Genomic DNA, 19,939 nt, shown 5'->3' with positions numbered 1-19,939 from the left:
CGTCGCGACACACTTCGACCAGACCCGACCAAGCTCAAATTTGCGACAAAAATGGGCAAGCGAAAGGTCGGCGCCCTCGAAAAGGTCGAGGCAGATCTGTATGTCTCCAGATTCGCGAAATCGACTCCCACAACTAATGAGTCGCAGTGCCAACCTTCAACACAAGATTCGACGCGATCCGAGGTACATACTGTGTTGTGCGGCTCGCCATGCCTTAGCTAATAGGGAGCAGCTCGTACGAAGATGACTTCCAGGCCCAATTCCGCCAGTACCAGGTTCTCTACGAAGTTTTCATGCATGATCCGTCCTCCCATGACGACAACGCCCTCGTAAAACTGCGCGACCAAATAGACTTTGTCTCTCATGTGTCCGACTGCTACCCCAAGCTGACGAGCGAGTTGCCGGGTCAACTAATCGATCTGATCACAAATCACCATGCGACATTGGAGCATGAACTGCGCGACAAGCTGGTGGGCGCCTTGGTGTTGTTGCGCAACAAGGACGTGATAGACTCGGCGCGGTGAGCAGCCTGGAAAGTCCAAATTTGCTACGCAGTATCTAATAGCCCTTAGCCTGATCAACGCCCTCTTTCCAGTCCTTGTCGCTACTCCTAGCAAGTCCTTCCGAGCCCTCATCTTCCAAAAGATCCTGTCCGACATTCGCTCCTCCAATGCCAAGACCACCAACCACCGCCTGAACCGCACGATGCAGACTGTACTTTTCAATCTTCTGACGTCGGACCGAACATCTGCCAAGGGCCTGTGGGCTGTGAAGCTCACGCGCGAGCTGTGGAAGAGGCAAATTTGGACAGATGCGAGGGCTGTGGAGATTATGAAAGAAGCTTCCCTGTCAGAGAATGAGAAGGTCATCATTGGTGGCGTTCGGTTTTTCTTGGGTGGTGACAAGGAGAGAGAAGAGGCCGCAGATGAGGACAGCGATGACGACGACGGCATTGACGTTGCCAAGCTCAAGCACCAGATTGGAATCAACAAGAAGACGAAAAAGAAGGCCGGAGAGCTGAAAAAGGCTGCAGCCAGTGTCAAGAGGGTAAGGAGCATCTCATCACGTATCGAGCATGGACTAACGGCCTGCAGAAAGAACGCAAGAAGAATGCGCCACACCCGCTCAACTTCTCTGCACTGCATCTGTTGCACGACCCGCAAGGGTTTGCGGAAGCGCTTTTCTCTAGGCACCTCCAAAACCAAAAGTCCAAACTTAATCTCGAGCAGAAGCTGCTCGTTCTCAACCTCGTCACCCGCTTAGTCGGTCTCCACCAACTTACCATCATAAGTCTTTACTCGTACTTCCTCAAGTTTTTGACCCCGAAGCAACCCTCCGTTACGTCATTTCTGGCCGCGCTCGCTCAAGCTACACACGCCCTGGTCCCTCCTGATGCCCTTGAGCCCCTGATGCTCAAGATCGCAAACGAGTTCGTTTCCGAAGCGGCGGCCTCGGAAGTAGCGGCTGCGGGTCTCAATGCAATTCGCGAAATTTGCGTCCGTCAGCCCCTAGCTATGAACGAAACGCTTCTGCAAGACTTGGTCCTGTACCGCAAGAGCAAGGACAAGGGTGTGATGATGGCAGCCAAGGGCCTGCTCAGTCTTTACAGGGAGGTGGGCGCAGAAATGCTGAAGAAGAGGGACAGAGGCAAGGAAGCAGCCATGGGCCTGCGGTCAGGAGAGAGAAAGGAGCAGCGATACGGTGAGACGGCCGCTGGAGGAATCGAAGGCTTGGAACTTCTCGAGCAATGGAAAGAGGAAGAGAGGCGGAAGAAGAGGATTGAAGCCGGATTGGACCCAGATGGTGCCGACGACGAAGACCAAGCTGAAGATGAAGACTGGAAGAACTGGGACGTCGAGTCAGAAGACAGCGACGACTCGGGCGGTTGGATTGATGTCGAACATGACGGAGATGACATTGTCATCAGCGACAGTGAAGACGAAAAACCACCCGCCAAAAAGGCTAAGAAGGAGCCCGAGGCCGAAAAGGCGAAAGAGGAAGTCGACGAGAGAGAAGCCGCCGAAAAGGCTGCAAAGGAGGCTAAGGAGAGAGAGGATGCAGCGCTAAAACTCGCAACAACGCGCATTCTGACACCGGCCGACTTGCAGAAGCTGCAGGAGCTTCGCATGCAAGCTCAAGTCACGGCCCAACTACCGGGTCATCGTCGTCAAAACGCCGCTGTAGCCGCGCGTCATGCAGAGGATCCTTTGACAGCGGAAGAGATCGAGCTACCGGCGAGGCTAGCCGCACGCAAGACCAAGGAGGAAAAGATTGCCATGGCCAAGGCAGACCGCGAGGACAAACACCAGTCGACGACGGCCAAGCGCAAGGAGAAGAAGATGGCCGAGGGCAAGAGCACAACCAATAAGGAGAAGGCGCGCCAAAAGAACTTTTTGATGACGCTAGGCAAGGCCAAGTTCAAGGGGAAGCGCAGTTTGACGGACACGAGGAGAGTGTTGCAAGGACATATCGACAGGCAAAAGCGTGGCGGCAAACGGGGCAACAAAGGGCATTAAGCTAAAGTGGTAGAAAGTCTCGATAGTAGTGATACCCTCGATTGGTTTTCCGGTGTGGCTGGGCTTCCGCTGAAGAGTGAGATGGGCGACGATGGGTGGTCTATGGTCGGCTCCCCAGTCCCGGGATATCTCGTTGGGCGAGCGCAGGTGGCTTGGGCGACAACCTGGCCATGACGCAGTCATGGTCGATGCTTCCTTGAGATACGTCGACATGTGAACCACGATCCTGCCAATGGAATCGCCCGTCATCATCGCCCGCCCATGGAGCATTTAATATATCGCTGCGGCTGTTCCTGAACATCACTTTGCACTCCACCATGGCCTCCAAAGTGAAAGACGCGCTCTCGCGCTCCAAGGCCAAGGCCGCTGCAAAGATCAAAAAGTCGAAGCACAAACACTCCGTTTCGGAAGCAGAAACGCCCAAGGACACTAGCAGCGACGCTTCGAGCAGCGAAGAATACGACACACCTCCAAGCTCCCTATATCAGGGGTCTGAGCCGACTTCTTCGCCATCGAAGCCAGAGCCAGAGACGGCGGAACAGCCCCACCCCCGCTCTGTTCCCCGCCAGCGACGCAGGGACGTTACCGAAGACGACCCAGACGCCCTCACCTCCAAGTACAAGCTGCGCGTTACAGCCGGACCCTCCTACGACCGCTCGACGCACCGTTTGGTCAATGTCAATGGTGACGACAGCCTCAGCTTCGAAAATGAATTCGTGCGCGTCAAGGTCAAGACGCGCATCCGAGACTTCACCGGCCTGCCGCTGACCTCACCCGCATCGACACCGTACTTTGACGACCCAGCGCATTCCCGAGACCGATACAGCATCTCCTTCAGTTTCGTGCCCAAGCGCGACCTGCCTAGCGCCGACTGCGTTTGGGGGCCCGACTTTGACCGGCCAGTGCGCGATCGCCTGCCGCCGGGCTTCAACTACGCCTTCAACATTGTCAAGCGATTCATCGACCCGGGAATCGAGTGCGATGCCTATGCCGACGAGCCTTGGCTGTACGGTCCCGCTCTGAGTTGCTGGTTTACGCTGCGCGTGGGTGACAAGGTCGGGCAGCGCGGCGACGTGCCCGACATCCGCGAGGCGCCTGCCCTGGCCGAGGGTGGCGATGGCGATGGCGAACAAGTTCGGAAGGGGTTGGGCCTGCCGGCGGATGCAGACAAGAGGCGCAAGTGGTTTCTAGACCGGGAACATAGAGAGGCGTTTGTGTTTGAAGAGGGGAGGGCGTATCAGGGTACGTGACGCTACCCCATGTGAATCACCCTGTCGCTGCGCCTTGCTGATTCAATTCTCACAGGAGACTTTTTCAATCCCTATCTGGATTTCAACAGTAAGTCGACGATGCTTGGACTGGACCATGAGCCTGGCTGATTTCGTGGTCGTAGAATTCGCGCTCCGATTACCTGGATTTTCGCTCGGCGTGCTTCGATATATTGATGACAAGACGCATACTTTGCGGTGGGTCTTCAAGAACAGAGAAACAAACGACGTATACTTTGTCGTCGTTTTCAATCTCCTTTTCGGCAAAGAGCTTGAAGAAGCGCTGCAAGCCGAAGACGAAGAATACTACAACAGTGCGGAGAAGGGACAGTAACGCATGCGCGTCTGGCAACGCCTCATCAGACTTTTCCTCGTTTGACCAAGCGTCTTCTCTGCACCGAGTAGGCGGATATGAAACAGCCAGGCTGTTTGCATGACCGCTCAGCCGTTCGCGCGCGCATGAAATGTCCGGCTCCTTTGAAGAAGCGATCTGTCTGACACTGCCGGAGCGGAGTGTGGACAAACCGGTATGTGATCCCGCTGCCATACAGGATGTCGTAGGGTGAGGGTCGGCTGGAGTTGCCATGCGCTGCTGCCCTGGCTGCTACTCTGCGCTCGCACTTTTTCTTCAGCCCTTTACGATTTACTTTTTAATATAAACTTGGGAGTTTCAACAGCGAATCAGGCTCGCTGGGTAGAAAAGAGGAGGTTGGATTTGGGCCAGAGTTCGGATCGGCTCCGCATTTAATCAGACTGGACAGGTAGTAGGTCTGATTCAGACACAAACACCAATCAAGATACCACACCACACACGCGCCTTTCCTCCACCATATGTTTGTCTCCCACTCAGTCAGTCTTGCCAAGAAAAAGCACTTGCGCACCCGACCGCCAACAGGTTAGTCTGGTCCGCGTCTGCGCGCTCCCCCACGCCGCCTGCGTATCCACTGGCCGCGTCATCCTCTTCCCCAACGCGGACATCTGCGACTATATGCCCGCTGCCCGCCCGCCCGCTGTACATTGCGCGTGCCGGCGCTATGACAACTCCCAGGGAGCATGCACCGTACATACATAGCAGAGATGCACCTCGTCTCGACCCATGCTGGGTTGACTTGAAGACGAAAGTCCTTGCGCGAGTTTGCGCGTACGGCGTGGGATTGACTTCTGTTGCTACGACCGTAGCGGGGATCGAGTGGTATCACTGAGAAAGCTGTTCGGAGGGGAGAAATCATCGACAGCTGAAGGGCCTGCAGAGCACTCTTACCTGCCTATGACCTACCATCAACTCACTCCGCCAAGGCTTCCCCGGCCTGGCTGATATGCTGCTACTGCTGCTGCTGCGCTGCTGTGACACGCCAGGACGTTGCCACTCACTGCTTCTCCCCCATCCACCGGATCCCCAAGATGCATATGGCAGGCCTTGCCCCCGCTTCACCTTGCCTTGCCCCGCCCTGTCATGTCTCAGCTCTTACATCATGGCCTGTCAGAGCCTGTCGGAGCATGCAGTTACTTTTGTTCAAAGGCGGGATGGTAAGTTGGTTGGTTGTTTGGTTGGCTGTCGGGTAGTGGTCCGCGGAGCGGAGTACCTGGGAGCTGTAAAGTGGTGTGTCTAGAACGCACCACCGCTGGTTGGCGTGCGGGTGCCTGCCTAGCCCGTCTGAAGCTCGTTAGGCGTGGGTGCTTGTAAGATAAGTCGATTTAGATTTGGTGAATGAATGTTTGAGTAGTAAAGCGCTTGAAGGCTCCTTGTGACTACCTATTAATAGAGAAATTTTTCTCTATGTTCCAAACATCAAGCGCTTGAAGACTCCTTGTGACAACCTATTTAGAGAGAAGATTCTCTATGTTTAAAGCATCAAGCGCTGAAGCACTCCACGTCTCTACGTGTTCTGAATCCGTGACGGAGATTCTTGAACTAGCAATTTTTTTCGTTACTCACCGACACAAGCAACAGCAGCATGGAATTTTGAGTGTCCATGTGTGGAGGGCGCAGACAGGGAGCATTCAAGCTCCTCGATCAATCAGTGACTGGGGTCTTTCTATTCTTCAAACGGCGTCGGTTTAGTCCTATCCACGATGCTTTGCTGGATATCAAGCATTTCGTCTCTTAATTCTTCCAGTCTTCAACAACTGTTTTTCTCGCACGCTTCCCTGTCTCCGTCTACCCATCGCACCATGGCTAGTCAAAAGCCAGGCGGCCTTACGCTCACAATAATCCCGACGTCCAAGCTATAGCAGTGCCTATTAAGCTCTCCGGGCACCAGGTTGGTGGGCCCTCTTGGGCCGAGACTTGGGAAGTCTGGCTTGAGACAGACACATGGCGGGTGCGGCATCTCCGAGACCTTTTTTACCCCTTCTTGTGCTATGTCCATGGGGAGCGCAGAGTTGCTAGGTTCTCTGTTGCGTTGGACTTTTCGATTGCTCAAATTTCAATGTGCAAGTACAAAGACTAGAGTACTCATGGCCTTTAATGTTGAACTTTTTCTACATCAGCCTGCTGTCACCGCGATCCCGAAAAGACTACCCCCACCCAACGCACATCAAGTAGATAGATACAAGCCGCCCAATCCGCGAGTCAGCCCTCAGCAAACGCCAACCCAGAGAGCGCCGAGACGGTGTAAGCGAAAAAAGTGAAGACGACTACGGAAAATCTTCTCAGCTACACTGAATGTGCTGATGTCCGGAAAGCGCAGGTATAGTCCGGGACAGAGTCAGGGGCGTGGAAGGTCTGAGACCGAGAAGAGTATGAGGTTTGCGAATCAAGACATGCGGGAAAGCCTGTGGGGAGGAGTATCGGTTTCTGGCGCAAGCGCATGAAAGACGACGCGGTAACTGAGCTTCAATGCTCCCCATGCTTGCATTCTTTCGTCGCCCACTATGATGGCACTGGGGGCGCTATGCCATTCTCGAATCTTTCCGCGGAGCGAGGTTGGTGTGAGAGGATCCAATCTGCATGAATTTGTCTCCTGGATCTTCCATCTCTTCCTCCCCATCTATGTCCATGGCATCAGGGTCGTGAACAGCATTAGCGCCCCAGTCGAACACGGGTTCGTAGAACTTCCTCGTCGTCCGGACCGGTGGCGTCACTTCCCCAGAGCCGCACCGCCGTTTCTTGAGGCGCTTCACGTCGTAGTGGAGAGGAGTTGGCTCTCGGTCGCCAATCTGGTGTTCGTCGTATTCGTGCGTCATCATACTCGACTCGCGCGTTGAATCGGTGATCATCATGATGTCGGACAGGCGTTGGGCGAATGCAGGCAAGACATGACCGTGGATCTCGACGCTCTTGATGCCGCGCAGCTGAGCCAACGGCTCGAGCACGAACTGGTGGGAGCAGGCAGCCGGGCTCGATGCTGCTGGGTTGAACTCCCAGTATACGTCCGCAAAGGGGGCGAAGTGGCGATAGGCAAATTCGCCAGAGATAAGCGTCACCATCAGATCTTGCAAGCGATGCTGCTGTTGCGCCAGTGGTGGGCATCCAGGCGGTGCTTCTTCTGCTTCTCCGATAAAGCGGCTAACGGCATCAGCGAGCCATGTTTGTACACGTCGGTACGAGTCCGGACGGCTGATGTCTTCTTCAACGCGAATCGAAACGCTGCGCATGCGAAGCAGGGCTGACGAAGGGAAAACACGCAACGTGTTGATAGGGAGACCCCGTGCGAACGGTTTGTTGAGGGACTCTGGGTGAATCGAGTTCCACAGGCGCTCCCGGCTGGTCATGGTAAAGTGGAAACGGTTGGAGCCGTAAAGGATATCTGCCGCCTCATCATGCGTCAGGCGGCAGACAAGCAGGATAGACAGCCATAGTCCGCCGACGCCCCGTACCCCGGGCTCCCAAATGTAGCCGGGGACCGGTGTTCCTTTGCTGGACTTGCGAGTGATAGGATGAAAGGAGATGTCCTTGTTTCGAGGAAGGAGATGAGAATAGATGAGGAGACGGACCTCGGAGGGGAGGTTGAGAAGAGCGCTCTGTTGTTGGGTATGCTTCACATCCTCCTCCTCCGCTGGCGACCTTGGTGTTGGAGGCGGGAATGGCATTGATGTGGAAACATGCTAGGCACCCCCTTAAACGGATATTGACGAAGCTGAAAAGGAGAAGGGGATTGATAGCTGAATGGAGGAACGGCTAAGGAGATGGTTGCGGACAGTGGCTTTCATGAGACATGTTATGTGCGGAAAACGCGCGGGAGGTGGCAGGGCAGAAGCAATGCCGACGCGTAAGGCTTTTACAAGACAAGAAAAGGTACGCCGGATGGTGGCAGCAAATTTGCAAGGACGGGGTTGCCGTCAGGCTGCATGCCACGGACAGGGCAGCGAAGCGTTGGTAGTTGGTAGAGTTGGTGGAGTGGGAGACGGAGGGGTCAGGTCAGGTAGACACCATGGGCAAGCAGGGTGTGGGCCGCCCGAGTGCCGGGGCGGCGCGGCACCTTGACCTGTCAAGGCATGGCTACCCTTGGCCAGAGACACAGACGTCGAGCACTGTGGCGCAGAATTCTCCACGCCTCGCCTCCGCCGACAATGAACAAATGCGTCTTGATGGTCGCACTGACAAGCCACGGCGACGTTGCGGTCAGCACGAGCAATTGTCCCACTGGCCCATCAACGTCCTCCGCAACTAGCCGCCGAATCCTCAGCACCACCATCCCACACACCATTGGAGTCTGACTGATTCACAGGACCAGACAGGACTCAGTTATAAATCCCATGATTGCCGCCCCTGGACTGCTTTCCTTTTCGGGTCTCCCTTAGCGAAGCCCAACTACCCTTCCACTTTCCACTCAACCTCATGGCCACCAGTTCATGTCCGGGTGTCTGCCTGATCGGGATCCGCTCACAACACCCATTCCGCTGTGGCCTTTGTTGTTGGGTGTCGGCTTATGCAATCTCCAGTGTCTCTCCGTCCGTATTCTCCGGCCAAGGTGGAACTGTTTGTCCAGAGCTACGACCGCTCCCTGTGACTCTACATGATGACTTGTTGAACTCTGCTCCCATGTTCCCGGAGAGCTTGAATGCTCCACAGACGCACGTCTTTCGGTTTGGAAATTTTGCATGGCTCCTTGGTCGCTCTCTTGGTCGCTCTCTTGGTCGCTCTCTTGGTCCAGCGGAGCGCTCGAGCTCCCGTATGCTTGCGGCAAATCCGATCCAATGAAAGACTCTGGCCGTCCCTCAAAGCTCGCCAAAGTCGATTGCCAAGAGACCTCGCATGGCCCGCGTGGTCTTCGGCATTTGGGGTGTCCAGTTTTGATCACCTGGGAAAACTACCGAGTCCTAGAACCAATCAGACGGATACGTACCCTGCAAAACCTGCATGAGGCTCTTTCGGTAGTCTCTGGGGTGGGATCTTATGCATAGGCTCCGTCCAGGCTTGCTCGTCTAGACCTCTCAGGCGATCTGGTTAGCAGGGCTCAGCTCGGATGCCTCTCAGCGATGCTATCCGGCAAATTTGGCCCCTCGGATTGCCTCAAACTGTATCATATCGTCTGACACGTATCACAGCCCCTGTGGTTGTCCTCTTCGATCCGGCGTTCTTGAGTGATACTGCAACATCTCTATGTGGCGATTTTGAACTTCAATTGGACGCGCTTTCATGAGACGGAGCCTCATCTCATGGCACCTCTGGACGCCGTCTCTCACGGAATGAGAAATCTTACTTCCAGATACGTCGACGCGGATACCAAGCCTGGTTCCATGAAGGGGTCGTGGTGGGTATGACTCTTTGATTGCAGCATTGTTGCCATCCTCAGGGAGCGGTGATACATGTCATATTCCCTCGGCAATGGACGGAGAAGTGCAGGCGTCACATTGTATCATTGTCTGATGCTGCCCCGGTGGTGTTGGCCAAATGACCGTGCGGCCGAAGAAATGATTCCAGGCATCAGTCAACAACTGGCCTTCGAATATTGGCGCACGGTAGGTCTCCAAGGCAGGGCACGGGTGTCTGGATGCTCCCAGGCACAGTCCTTCTACGAGCTCAGAAGTTGAACTCCACGGCATGGCATTTGAATGCTCCCATACACTCCGGTCTTGACTTGGGGATTTGAATACCCGTCGGCTGCGCGATTGTGAAATCAAATCTTGGGCCTGAAATTCCTTTACTGACCCACTGAGGGCTTGTTGTTGCCACATTCTTTATGAGAATGCACTCAGCCCTGAGTTGCAGTTGTGCCACGGATAAGAAAAATCATCTTGCTCGTGTAGCCAATGCTTCTTTCCCTCTCGTTTGCCAGGCAGGCAACGTGAGAAGAGCGTATGAAAATGGAAGGAATGTCGAGTAAGATCTGACAGATTGATCTATAATCAGCGTCCGCATCTTTGACTGTCTTGGCTTGGTAACAAACGCATGCGAATACCACATGGTTCTACAATTTCCGAGGACGTCTCTCGGGGTATAGCTGCCAGCCACAGTCGAGCAGGGTATTTCATCCTGTTGCGCCCGCTTGGCAAAACATTTTTGGGAGGCCGAAGGAAAACATGGTCCTCATAACTTTTCCTTCATCTCGACAAACATGACATCTCCCGTAGCAAACACTGCGCCAAGGCCGTCTTCTAAAGAGCTCGAGATGTAGAGCTTCCTCCCATCTACCTTGTGGATTTTTGCGATTGCCAGGGCTAGACCAGGCGCTGGCAGGGGTTTCTTGTATGAGACGTTCAGGTATGCCGTCACGGAGTTTAGGCCTCTGGTTCGACCCGCCCTCTTGTCCATTTCAATTGCATTGGCCGTCAACAAGATGCCCGTTATTTCATCGAGAAGGGTCGAAATCATGCCGCCGTGGGCAACGCGCGCGAAACCGCAGACGCCATCGCCGAGCTGCAGAAACGAGCGAGCCTCGCGGATTGGGTAGGATTGAAGGTCCTCGGGTAGGCGAAGTTGAGTGATCCATGCTCGTACAGTACGCTGAGACTGGAGCGTCTCGGCAATGAACGAATCCTCGGTGGTTGCTTTAGGGTTTCGCGAATCGGTCGGACTCAGGACAAAGTCAGAATCGGCGAGCAGCTTAGCAGACCAGGGGACTTGGAGGAAGAGAGTGAGGTCGGGCGAGGCCATTGCGGTGGAATGGGGCCGTGTTGTCAATGAGCAGATGTCGACATGATGTATTGTAAAAGTGAGGTGATGGTTGGATGGCGGGGGAGCTCTTCCCGAGGCCGAGGGACCGTTGAGATGCGTGCCGTGGGACTCGACATGGACATGGACATGCGCCCTCCGTCGGCTAGCGGGAGCCCCGCTGATCTATTTCAACATCTTCACCAACCTTCCATGTGCCCAATGTAACTACCTATTGTTGAAGCTACCTTACACCTTGGTTTCGAGGGCAACCGAAAGCCCATCTCTACTCGGTCCAATCTTCGCGGAAGCTGCGGTCAGCAACCTTGGCGCGTTTGCCTCTCTCTGGCTTGTCAGCAACAAACCCACTCCACCACCACTCATCGCTCGCTGTTGTATTTATGTGGATCTCGTCGTCCACAGCCGCTCCCTATCTCCATCTCAAATCTTTCCTCATGCCGGCCTCACATTCATCAGACTCAAGGACATCGTCCCGGTCGCCTTCGGCCATGACCTCGTCAGACGAAGACACCGCTATGAGTGATATCGAGCAAACCGATTCGGAACAACCGCTACCCAGCACTCTCCATCGCCTCCCCTTGGAGCTGCGCGAGAAGATATACGAATATGCCCTGCGCTCAAATACGACCATATGGTGGCCACCCATCACATCGACGCTGCCCTCACCAGGATCAGCAACTGCTCTTCTTACCACCAGCCGTACCATCTATGCCGAAGCTGCTCCTATCCTTTACGCCAGCAACCGCCTTCTCTTTGTCCATCCTTCCGACGCCAACATGTTCGTCCACCTATCCTCCCCCGGCTACTCTCGCTGCGTCACCAACGTCTGCTTGCGCATACGAGACCGCGACGTGCGCCTCTGGTCCTCGTATCTCGGCAGCGCCCTGCCATATCGCAGCCTGCAGCACGATTTCCCTCGGCTTAAGTCGCTGTGGATCTTCTTTCGAAGCAGCTTTTGGTCGCCCCGAGCCCACGACCTTACCGAATCATTCCGCCGCTGGCTTGAGGACCCGGCCCTGCGAGAGATTTGCACACACTTGGAGGATCGGGTACCCAAGGGCGCCGACGTGAGGCTGGTCTGCGTGCATAGGGTGCCGCGCGACCACATACATGCGTTGGCGCAGGAAGTGGGGGAGGAGCTCAACATCAACAAGACGGGCACCGGGGAGGCCAGGACCTCGTTTATGAAACTTAGTAAAGTCGTAAATGTGGCCTTGGAGCTCGCACCGGTTGATCCTATCGCGTTGATGTGAGTGGAGCTTCGCTGACACATCGACCAGCTTCCTCGGGCAGCATGTTTTATCGAGATCCTAAATATCGGCATGCGATATAGGGTTATGGATTCTCCCCATGCGTCGCTGGCTGAGCAGCATGAAAACCTGGGATATGTTCTCGATCTTTTCCGACGTTTCATTGGACATGACTTAAATGGACGGGGTCCTCACGGTGGAGTTTGGGAGTCTTTGGGGCAAGGCGAGACATTGCTTCCTTTCCTTGGCTGGCGGTCTTTTTGGAAAATACCCAAAGTTTCTGGATGGTGCGCCGTGAAAAAATCTTTCAAGCCTGCTTTTACTATCATCTTATCATCAAAACCAAACGAGGCTGCGTTCTCGAGCTTTCTCTTAGATTCGGCGCACCCAAAAACCATCTCTGCTGGTTGCCTTCGTTCTCTGCGGAAGAGACAGCGTGGGATGATATCGAAGAAAACAATCTCGCTTTCTCCCATCAGCAATTTGTGCAACTACCTGAAATGTGGAGCTTCCACTCCACTTGATGATGGCGAATGAACCACAAAGCAAATGCCGCGGCACAACTGCACTGGCACAGTGTGTGACGAAAGAAATTGCCAATCCGAGAATCTCTGCCGCCAAGTCAAAACACGTAGAGACGTGGAGTCCTCAAGCGCTTCATACCTTCGACATAGAGAGAAATTTGCTCTTAGGAGCATTCAAGCGCTTGCGTCTGAAGGTGCGACGACGTAAAGCTAAGCCTAGGTTGAATTTCTTTGCTCACCTACTGTGCTGGGAACCGGAGAATTCAAGCCCTCTTCACCTCAATCGCGGATTATTTGAAGCTCAGTGATCTTCCCCTCTGGCGAAGTGAGGCATCCGCAATCTGGAGAGCTGGGGGCATGGGGAGTATTCAGATGCACACAAAGCGCTACCAGGACTTCCTCCATCCATGGAGTAATAGTCAAAACAGCTCCGCCTTACTGTACATGTATGTATCCCACGATGCTCCCCGGCTTCGATGTATGAGCATGCCCACGCCAGCCATATCATGATGTCGGCTGAATCAACTCCGCAGCTCTTGCCCCTAGGTTTGGCCTGGTCTGGCCAGAGACAGGCAGTTGAGTCGTCCCTCAGCATGACGACAAGAACGAACATTGCAGCAAGTAATGACGCCCGCGATTTGCCGGAAGGTGAGACCCGTTGAATTTGCTGGGCTGGCGTGGGCTGGGCTGAGATGCGCGGAGATGGGTTGGGATGGCTTCTCTGGCGTGCGTTTGGCTAAAATTTTGGTCTTCATGGATGGCGTCCGTTCTTTCCATCTTTTGCCCGTAGTGACTGGGCGCAAGAATGACGATGTGCGGCGGAGATGACGTCGGGGTGTGTGTGGTGTAGTGGCGCAACAAGGTCAGTTGGGCGATGATGCATCCACTGTAGAAACACTGTTGCATTGCCACTGATGCCGGAGCGATATCGCTCTGACCAGGCTGAGCCTCGGAAGAGCTGGGGATATTGTTCACCTTGGGATAGTTCAAGTGTTTTTTCCGGGAGACTGCAGTTGAGTGACGCTATTCTTTGCCCATCGGTACCGACTCAGCCTCTGTGACTCACTCGGCCACTTCTCCGTAGATCATTTCTTTCACCCCCAAGATCTCTCATTAGTATAGCATGTTGGAGTTCCTTTTTCCCAATTTCGTCTCCAGGTTGATGGTGCTGAGCTGCAGCCTTCCGTGAGCTGGCCACGAACGACCCCTACACAGCCAACCGTGCGTCTGCATCATCCCGTCGCCCAAGCCAACAGCTGAAGTCGCTCAGGTCGGTTTGTCTACAATGCACATCTTGGAAGGAATCGGCGCCGCATTGGCACTTTTGAGGCTGGCTGCTCAGCTTGATTGAGAGAAAATTCGAGCGTGGAATGGGCGTATTGATGATCTGGACGGAGGTTTATTTGGCCACTTGGGCGTAAGATGTCTCTGCACGTAGAGAAGTCAATTGGATTTTGACGTGAGGTAGTTAGTAATGGTCCAGATTCCAAGAAGCGGCGCATGAAAGGAGGCTCGGGCTGGCCACACACTCTCCAGCCACACCGTAGGCTCCGCGCCTATCCTGCTGGACTTGCGCTCCGGGCCGGTTCATCCCAGAGTGCCTATCAAGTGGAGGCTGAGCAGAGGCTGAGGTTAGTACCAAGCTTGTTTCTCCGAGGCGATGAAGGGGACTTGATTTTCTGTTCGAACGCTGCGGAATTCCAGCTCCACAGAGGACTCTCATTGCGGACTTGCCGCATTGTGAGTTGCATTATGAAGGAAACTCCAACAGAGCGGAACAACTCCAGGCGGGCCAGAAATTTGTAGACTGCGGAACGCAGGGATCAAGACAGGCGACTAGCGGAAAGGATTCGGCAAGACTTCTGGAACAGGGACGGGAGGGCGTCGTTAGCTTGAAGGGTTCCAACAACCAACAAACCAAGCCTGGGGCCCAAGAAGCCGGGTTGCCCTCAAGTCGAGAAAGGAAAGTCGCGGTTCAGGAGCTGGAAACCGCGGGGACTGACGAACGAGATCGATGACCCGAAAGTCGATGAAGCGGAGCAATTTCCGGAAGCAGGCCGTCAAAATCTTTCAGCAATCTGCGAGCTGTTTCTCGTACATGCAGCCATCCGTCAGTGGTGTGTCAAGGCCTAAGAGAGGACCGGGTCGCCGAGGGAGAGTATGGAACGCTTGGCCGTCTTGATTGGAGGGTCAACCGCATGCGGTGGCTGACATTAGTGATATTGGAGATGGAGGTGCTCTTATCCGACGCATCAGGATGGATGAGATGTCGTGGAAAAGGACGAGAGTCATGGTTGGCGGTTGACCTGAGCTCGACTAGCGATGGCGGCCCGCAGCCAACCGAAAAGCCCCTCGCCTGGCCGCCCAAACCAACCTCCAACTTCACATCTTCATCCTCGGTCTCTCCGCGCCTCCGTCAGCGGACTATTGCGCGCTTTCGCTTCAGTCAAGCCACTCTCCATACCGCTGATGCTGATCTTCCAGCTTGTCCTTGGATTGATCCAAGCCTAGCTGATTTCAATCATCGCGCGCGGTCGAGTCCAGAAGTTGCTAAGACAGCATTCTCAACTCATCATGCCAGATTCTTGGATGATTGATTCTTTGTGGACTTTACTCAATCGATCACATCTTGCTCATGGGTTGAGAATGTGGTGGTGAAGCGAAGTCGCAGACGAGCAATCTTGTTTGATGCCTTCAAGACTCTCCCACTCATTTAGCGACAGTGACTATCCACACGAGAGCCCGAGATTCGAGCTTAAGCATGTGAGAACATTGTGTTCTTACCCTGTTCTTGCCCTGACAATGTCTCCTTGACTCCCTGAATGCATGGCCACCACGTGCTTAAGTCGAAGATCAAAGATATTGCACGAGAATCTGGGCCTTCGATCGACCTTACCGAACGTTATGTACGTCGAAAAGCTTGCTCAGCAGCGATCTTGGGCCTTCAATTCTCCCAGAAGAGACTGTCGGTGTGCGAATGCTCTCACCAGGTCCAGAACTGCGACGGATGGCAAAGAGTTGGGCGCCCGAACGAGGATCAAAGACGCCACAATTACTCATTCGAGTCAAGTCTTCAGAAATAGCCCGTCGAGGTGCTGCCAGCACGAGCTAGGTCTTTTGGCTTGTGAGGCGCGGCCTTCGGCGTTGCCATCAAGCCAACGGCAAGTCGGCTTGCCATAGCCGCCTTCGGTGCACGCAAAATGAAAGCACATGGGTACATAATGGCGATGACCGTCTTTCCCTGGTCCTCTCCTTTCGACTCCCCACGCTCCTACTCTCTCTTTGAGGTCTACCAATCTGTCATCGGCTCTGAGCCTTTGGCTAAGTCTTTCATTCATACCTAACCCTACTCGACCACAACCCTCACTTGTTGGTATTGAGTAGATTGCGAGTCGTGTTTGTTTTTCACAAGTCCGATCAACCACCAAATCGCCATCACTAGTAGAGATTTCCGATTTTCGAGTTTTCGATTCCCGTCGCCATGGGTCTCAAGAACATTTTCAACAAGTCGGCGAAGGAGGAGACTCAACAGCCCGAGGTGACTGATGAGAAGAAGCAAGAGGAGGTGACTGACGAGAAGGCACAAGAAGTGACTGCTCCGACTTCGAATGCCGGCTCCGTCCCACAGAGCCCAACTTTTTCGACTGCCACAACTCCCTATGGCTCCCGTCCCGGCTCAATTCGGCATTCGATGGGAAGTGAGATGAATGACATCAAGTGCGATGTCATGGTCAACTGGCTTCACTCTCAACAAGAGGAGAAGCTGTGGTGCACAGGAGAGCCCGAGGAGGGTGTTGTTCTCAAGAAGTCGAGGGGCGAGTACGCCTGCTGTCCTTCCGACCTGGCGGACGAGGAAAACGGCTTCCTGAGTGCTGTTCAGGAGCTCAACGTCAGGGTATGTTTGAAATGCGCACATTGTCTTCATTCATCTGACAAATCAACAGGCGGCTATGACTGTCAACACGCGTGTCATCAAGATTTTGCTCCACAACAACAGCCACCCCTTCATTGAGATCGAAAAGGGCCTCCGCGTCCAGGTCCTGCCTGATATGTCTTTCTTGCCTCGCTGCCAGAAGCATCAATTCGCGGCCTTCATTGCCGACCGCGGCATCCTGGTCGTTTGGGAGGATCTGCCAAAGAAGCTCCTTGAACGTGTGAGCAACATCGAGAAGGCCCTGATGGAGATGATCTGGAAGGACACCGACGAAGAGGATGAGGATGAGAAGAAGGAAGCCTCCGCCGAGGTCAAGGAGATTGAGGAAGCCGAGTCCGGCGAGGAGAAGCCCCGCAAGACTATGCTCTTGCAGTCCGCTTTGACTGGTTGCACCGTCTTCCTCGTCACCTACGCCGTCGGAGGCTGTTTCCGCCAGATTGCCATCCAAACCAAGATTGACAAGAACTACATGCGTTTTGCATTCGTAATTGTCATCTTCCCGATTATCTGGTTGTCTGTCGTAAGTACCGACCACTCCCACTACTTCTTTACCCCACTCCCCAAAACTGTTGGCAAGGGAGCAGATGTCTGCTCCTAGTTTTTGGTGCCTGAGGTTGGGGAACACGGAACGCGGATGCATTCAAGTTGCAGAAGAGGTGCACAGGGAGCATTCAAGCGCCTCAGGGCTGGAATACTTGGGCATCTGGACTTCGACTTGCGTTGCTACAGGGAGTCTTCAGACATACCCGCTTGCAGTCGTCATTTCTTTCCTTGTCCATTAAATTTTCATGTTTTTGGACACGGGCTAACGTTGTCGCAGTTCTTCTTCCAGTCCTTCGTCGGCGATCTCGCCCAGCTGTTTGGTCCTGTCAGCCAAGTCCACAAGAACACGAAGTACTTTTCCGGCGTTGCACCCCGTCGTCTCAACCGCGACCGTGGTGCTCTTCCTCACGTTACGATCCAGTGCCCCGTCTACAAGGAGGGTTTGCACTCAGTCATCGCGCCGACCGTCCGGTCCATCAAGGCCGCCATCTCGACCTATGAGATGCAAGGCGGCACGGCCAACATCTTCATGAACGATGACGGCATGCAGCTCATTTCTGAAGAAGAAGCAAGAGGTATGTTTGCCATTTCTGCTATGAGACATACACACGGAAAGTGGGGGGCAAAAAAAAGAAAAAAACACCAAGTCCACTCAAGTCACTACAGGGAGCATTCAGGTGCCTCCATTCACAGTCACTTGGACATCCAAAGCTCCTGTAGCAGTAGCTACGAGGAGCAGTCAAGCAGATGCGTGCTGGATTTGGTGTTCCCTCTGTTCTCCACTGTGCCCTAACCCAAACTTTGACCAACCCCGTTTTTCCCTTTTTTTATTTTTTTCTCTTAATTTTTGGACTTCTGAACTGATTCCCGCTTTCAGCGCGCCAGGACTACTACGACGAACATAATATTGGCTGGGTTGCGCGTCCAAAACACAATTCGAAGCCAGCCGAAGGTGAAGAGATGTTCCTCCGCCGAGGCAAATTCAAGAAGGCATCCAACATGAACTACGCTCTTTGGGTCAGCAACCGCGTCGAAGAGAAGCTCAATGCTACTGCTCGCACGGATTCTTGGACTGTCGAGGACGAGGCCAATGCCTACCGCAGCGCTTTGACCGAGGTTTGCGAAGAGGACGAGGGACGCACCTGGGCCGACGGCAACATCCGTATGGGTGACTACATTCTCCTGATTGACTCCGACACTCGTGTTCCCAAGGACTGCTTCCTCGACGCTGTCAGCGAGATGGAGCAGGCGCCCCAGGTCGGCATCATCCAGTACTCTTCCGGTGTCATGAACGTCACGGACAGCTTCTTCGAGCGCGGTATCACCTACTTCACCAACCTTGTCTATACTCAGATTCGTTACGCCGTCGCCTGCGGTGACGTTGCCCCCTTCGTCGGTCACAATGCTTGGCTCCGCTGGTCTGCGGTTCAGAACATTGCCTACGACTGCGAGCTCGACGGACGCGAGAAGTACTGGTCCGAGGAAACCGTCTCCGAGGACTTCGACATGGCTCTCCGTCTGCAAACCGCAAGCTACATCGTTCGTCTGGGCGCCTACATGGGCGGTGGCTACGAGGAAGGTGTCTCGCTCACCGTCTACGACGAGCTGGCCCGCTGGGAAAAGTACGCATATGGGTGCTCGGAGCTCATCTTCCACCCGCTGTACCAGTGGCCGACGCGCGGTCCGTTTACCAAGCTCTTCCGCAACTTCATCTGCTCCAACATGCCGCTGCCGTCCAAGATCACCATCATGGCGTACATCGGCACGTACTACGCCATCGGCTCGGCGTGGATCCTGACTCTCGCAAACTACTTCATCATCGGCTGGTTCAACGGCTACTACGACCACTTCTACGTGCAGTCGTTCCGCATCTACTTCGCCATTATCGTCGTCTTCAGCGCGCTCGGCAACATCGCCCTCGGCGTGCTGCGCTACCGCACGGGCGAAAAGGCGTTGGTTCCTGCCATGATCGAGTGCTTCAAGTGGCTGCCGCTGATGAGCTGCTTCCTGGGCGGGCTGTCGATGCACGTGTCGCAAGCCCTGCTGTGCCATCTCTTCTCCATCGACATGTCGTGGGGCGCGACGGCCAAGGAGGCCGAGAACATCACCTTCTTCGAGGAGATCCCGCGCGTGCTCAAGCGCTTCAAGTGGACCTTCGTCATCTGCATCACGCTGCTCGCCCTCATCATCTGCGCCGCCTTCGTCTTCCCCCCGCTGTGGCAGATTCGCCAGTTTGCCGCCTTCTACCCCCTCCTCAACGTCGTCCTCTGCCACTTGCTGCTCCCCATTGCCCTGAACCCCAACTTGATGCTCTTCACGTGGTAAATGCGCCGCCGTGTTGACGCTTCCATCAATGTTGTTCTTTGTTCTTGGTGTTATTGGTGCATTCATTCGTGGCATACCCAAAGTCTTGCAGAGGCGTTGTACAAAAAGGGAGGGTCGGTCGGTCGGTCTCGACCCTGGACGCAAGCTGGTGGTTTGATTTCTCTCTCCTTTACTAGTTGATTGACGATCTTGGGACGGACTTTCTCCTTTGTTTTTCATTTTCGTGGGAGGTTTTCTTCCCCCTTTCCTGGTCGGAAAAGCGACCATTCGTGGTGGACACATGTACGTGGTCCCACGATGGAGCGTAATCTTTTGCCTCTAGATTATATATATACTTAGAGAATAGAAATTTCTCAAGTCTTTCCTTAAACAAGATTCAATGTCCTCAATGACTCGACCACATGAGACTTGCGGGGTTCCATCACACGCAAATGCACCAGGTTAAAATTTCAAGGTATCATTGTCCCCGATAGGTAGTATACGTACATAAGCCATACGCATCGTGTGCCGTCCAGCAAAGAG

General features: G+C 54.3%; 7 protein-coding genes across 7 annotated transcripts; 4 read left to right on the top strand and 3 right to left on the bottom strand.

Moving 5' to 3' along the window:
* Positions 1-51: 51 nt before the first annotated feature.
* BKA78DRAFT_252411 (SDA1-domain-containing protein) lies at positions 52-2,516 on the top strand (the record flags this gene model as incomplete). The annotated part of the gene is made up of 5 exons (XM_066884731.1): positions 52-98; positions 148-183; positions 233-520; positions 573-1,047; positions 1,095-2,516. The coding sequence occupies 5 exons, from the start codon at positions 52-54 to the stop codon at positions 2,514-2,516; spliced, it is 2,268 nt and encodes a 755-aa protein (XP_066743517.1).
* Positions 2,517-2,675: 159 nt separating this feature from the next.
* Positions 2,676-4,618, top strand: BKA78DRAFT_152334 (uncharacterized protein). Its single transcript, XM_066882966.1, has 3 exons — positions 2,676-3,758; positions 3,822-3,854; positions 3,910-4,618. Exons 1-3 carry the CDS (start codon positions 2,834-2,836, stop codon positions 4,116-4,118), a joined length of 1,167 nt encoding a protein of 388 aa, XP_066743516.1. The 5' UTR covers positions 2,676-2,833; the 3' UTR covers positions 4,119-4,618.
* BKA78DRAFT_316972 (uncharacterized protein) lies at positions 4,540-4,895 on the bottom strand. The gene has a single exon (XM_066888673.1). It carries the CDS (start codon positions 4,848-4,850, stop codon positions 4,635-4,637), a length of 216 nt encoding a protein of 71 aa, XP_066743515.1. The 5' UTR covers positions 4,851-4,895; the 3' UTR covers positions 4,540-4,634.
* Positions 4,896-6,676: 1,781 nt separating this feature from the next.
* Positions 6,677-8,287, bottom strand: BKA78DRAFT_371661 (uncharacterized protein; the record flags this gene model as incomplete). The annotated part of the gene is made up of 1 exon (XM_066892713.1): positions 6,677-8,287. The coding sequence occupies exon 1, from the start codon at positions 7,814-7,816 to the stop codon at positions 6,677-6,679; it is 1,140 nt and encodes a 379-aa protein (XP_066743514.1). The 5' UTR covers positions 7,817-8,287.
* A 1,969-nt stretch (positions 8,288-10,256) lies between these two features.
* BKA78DRAFT_353718 (HotDog domain-containing protein) lies at positions 10,257-10,823 on the bottom strand (the record flags this gene model as incomplete). Its single annotated transcript, XM_066891603.1, has 1 exon — positions 10,257-10,823. One exon carries the CDS (start codon positions 10,821-10,823, stop codon positions 10,257-10,259), a length of 567 nt encoding a protein of 188 aa, XP_066743513.1.
* Positions 10,824-11,275: 452 nt separating this feature from the next.
* On the top strand, positions 11,276-12,174 carry BKA78DRAFT_353717 (uncharacterized protein; the record flags this gene model as incomplete). Its single annotated transcript, XM_066891602.1, has 2 exons — positions 11,276-12,035; positions 12,122-12,174. 2 exons carry the CDS (start codon positions 11,276-11,278, stop codon positions 12,172-12,174), a joined length of 813 nt encoding a protein of 270 aa, XP_066743512.1.
* A 3,959-nt stretch (positions 12,175-16,133) lies between these two features.
* On the top strand, positions 16,134-19,737 carry BKA78DRAFT_268572 (glycosyl transferase family group 2-domain-containing protein). Its single transcript, XM_066885493.1, has 4 exons — positions 16,134-16,510; positions 16,560-17,069; positions 17,370-17,667; positions 17,970-19,737. Exons 1-4 carry the CDS (start codon positions 16,307-16,309, stop codon positions 19,415-19,417), a joined length of 2,460 nt encoding a protein of 819 aa, XP_066743511.1. The 5' UTR covers positions 16,134-16,306; the 3' UTR covers positions 19,418-19,737.
* Positions 19,738-19,939: the final 202 nt, after the last annotated feature.

This window comes from Phyllosticta capitalensis (assembly GCF_038381095.1).
Source record: "Phyllosticta capitalensis strain CBS 128856 chromosome Unknown BKA78scaffold_6, whole genome shotgun sequence".
NCBI classification, from domain to species: domain Eukaryota; kingdom Fungi; phylum Ascomycota; class Dothideomycetes; order Botryosphaeriales; family Phyllostictaceae; genus Phyllosticta; species Phyllosticta capitalensis.
This window is presented reverse-complemented; position numbering and strand designations above follow the sequence as displayed.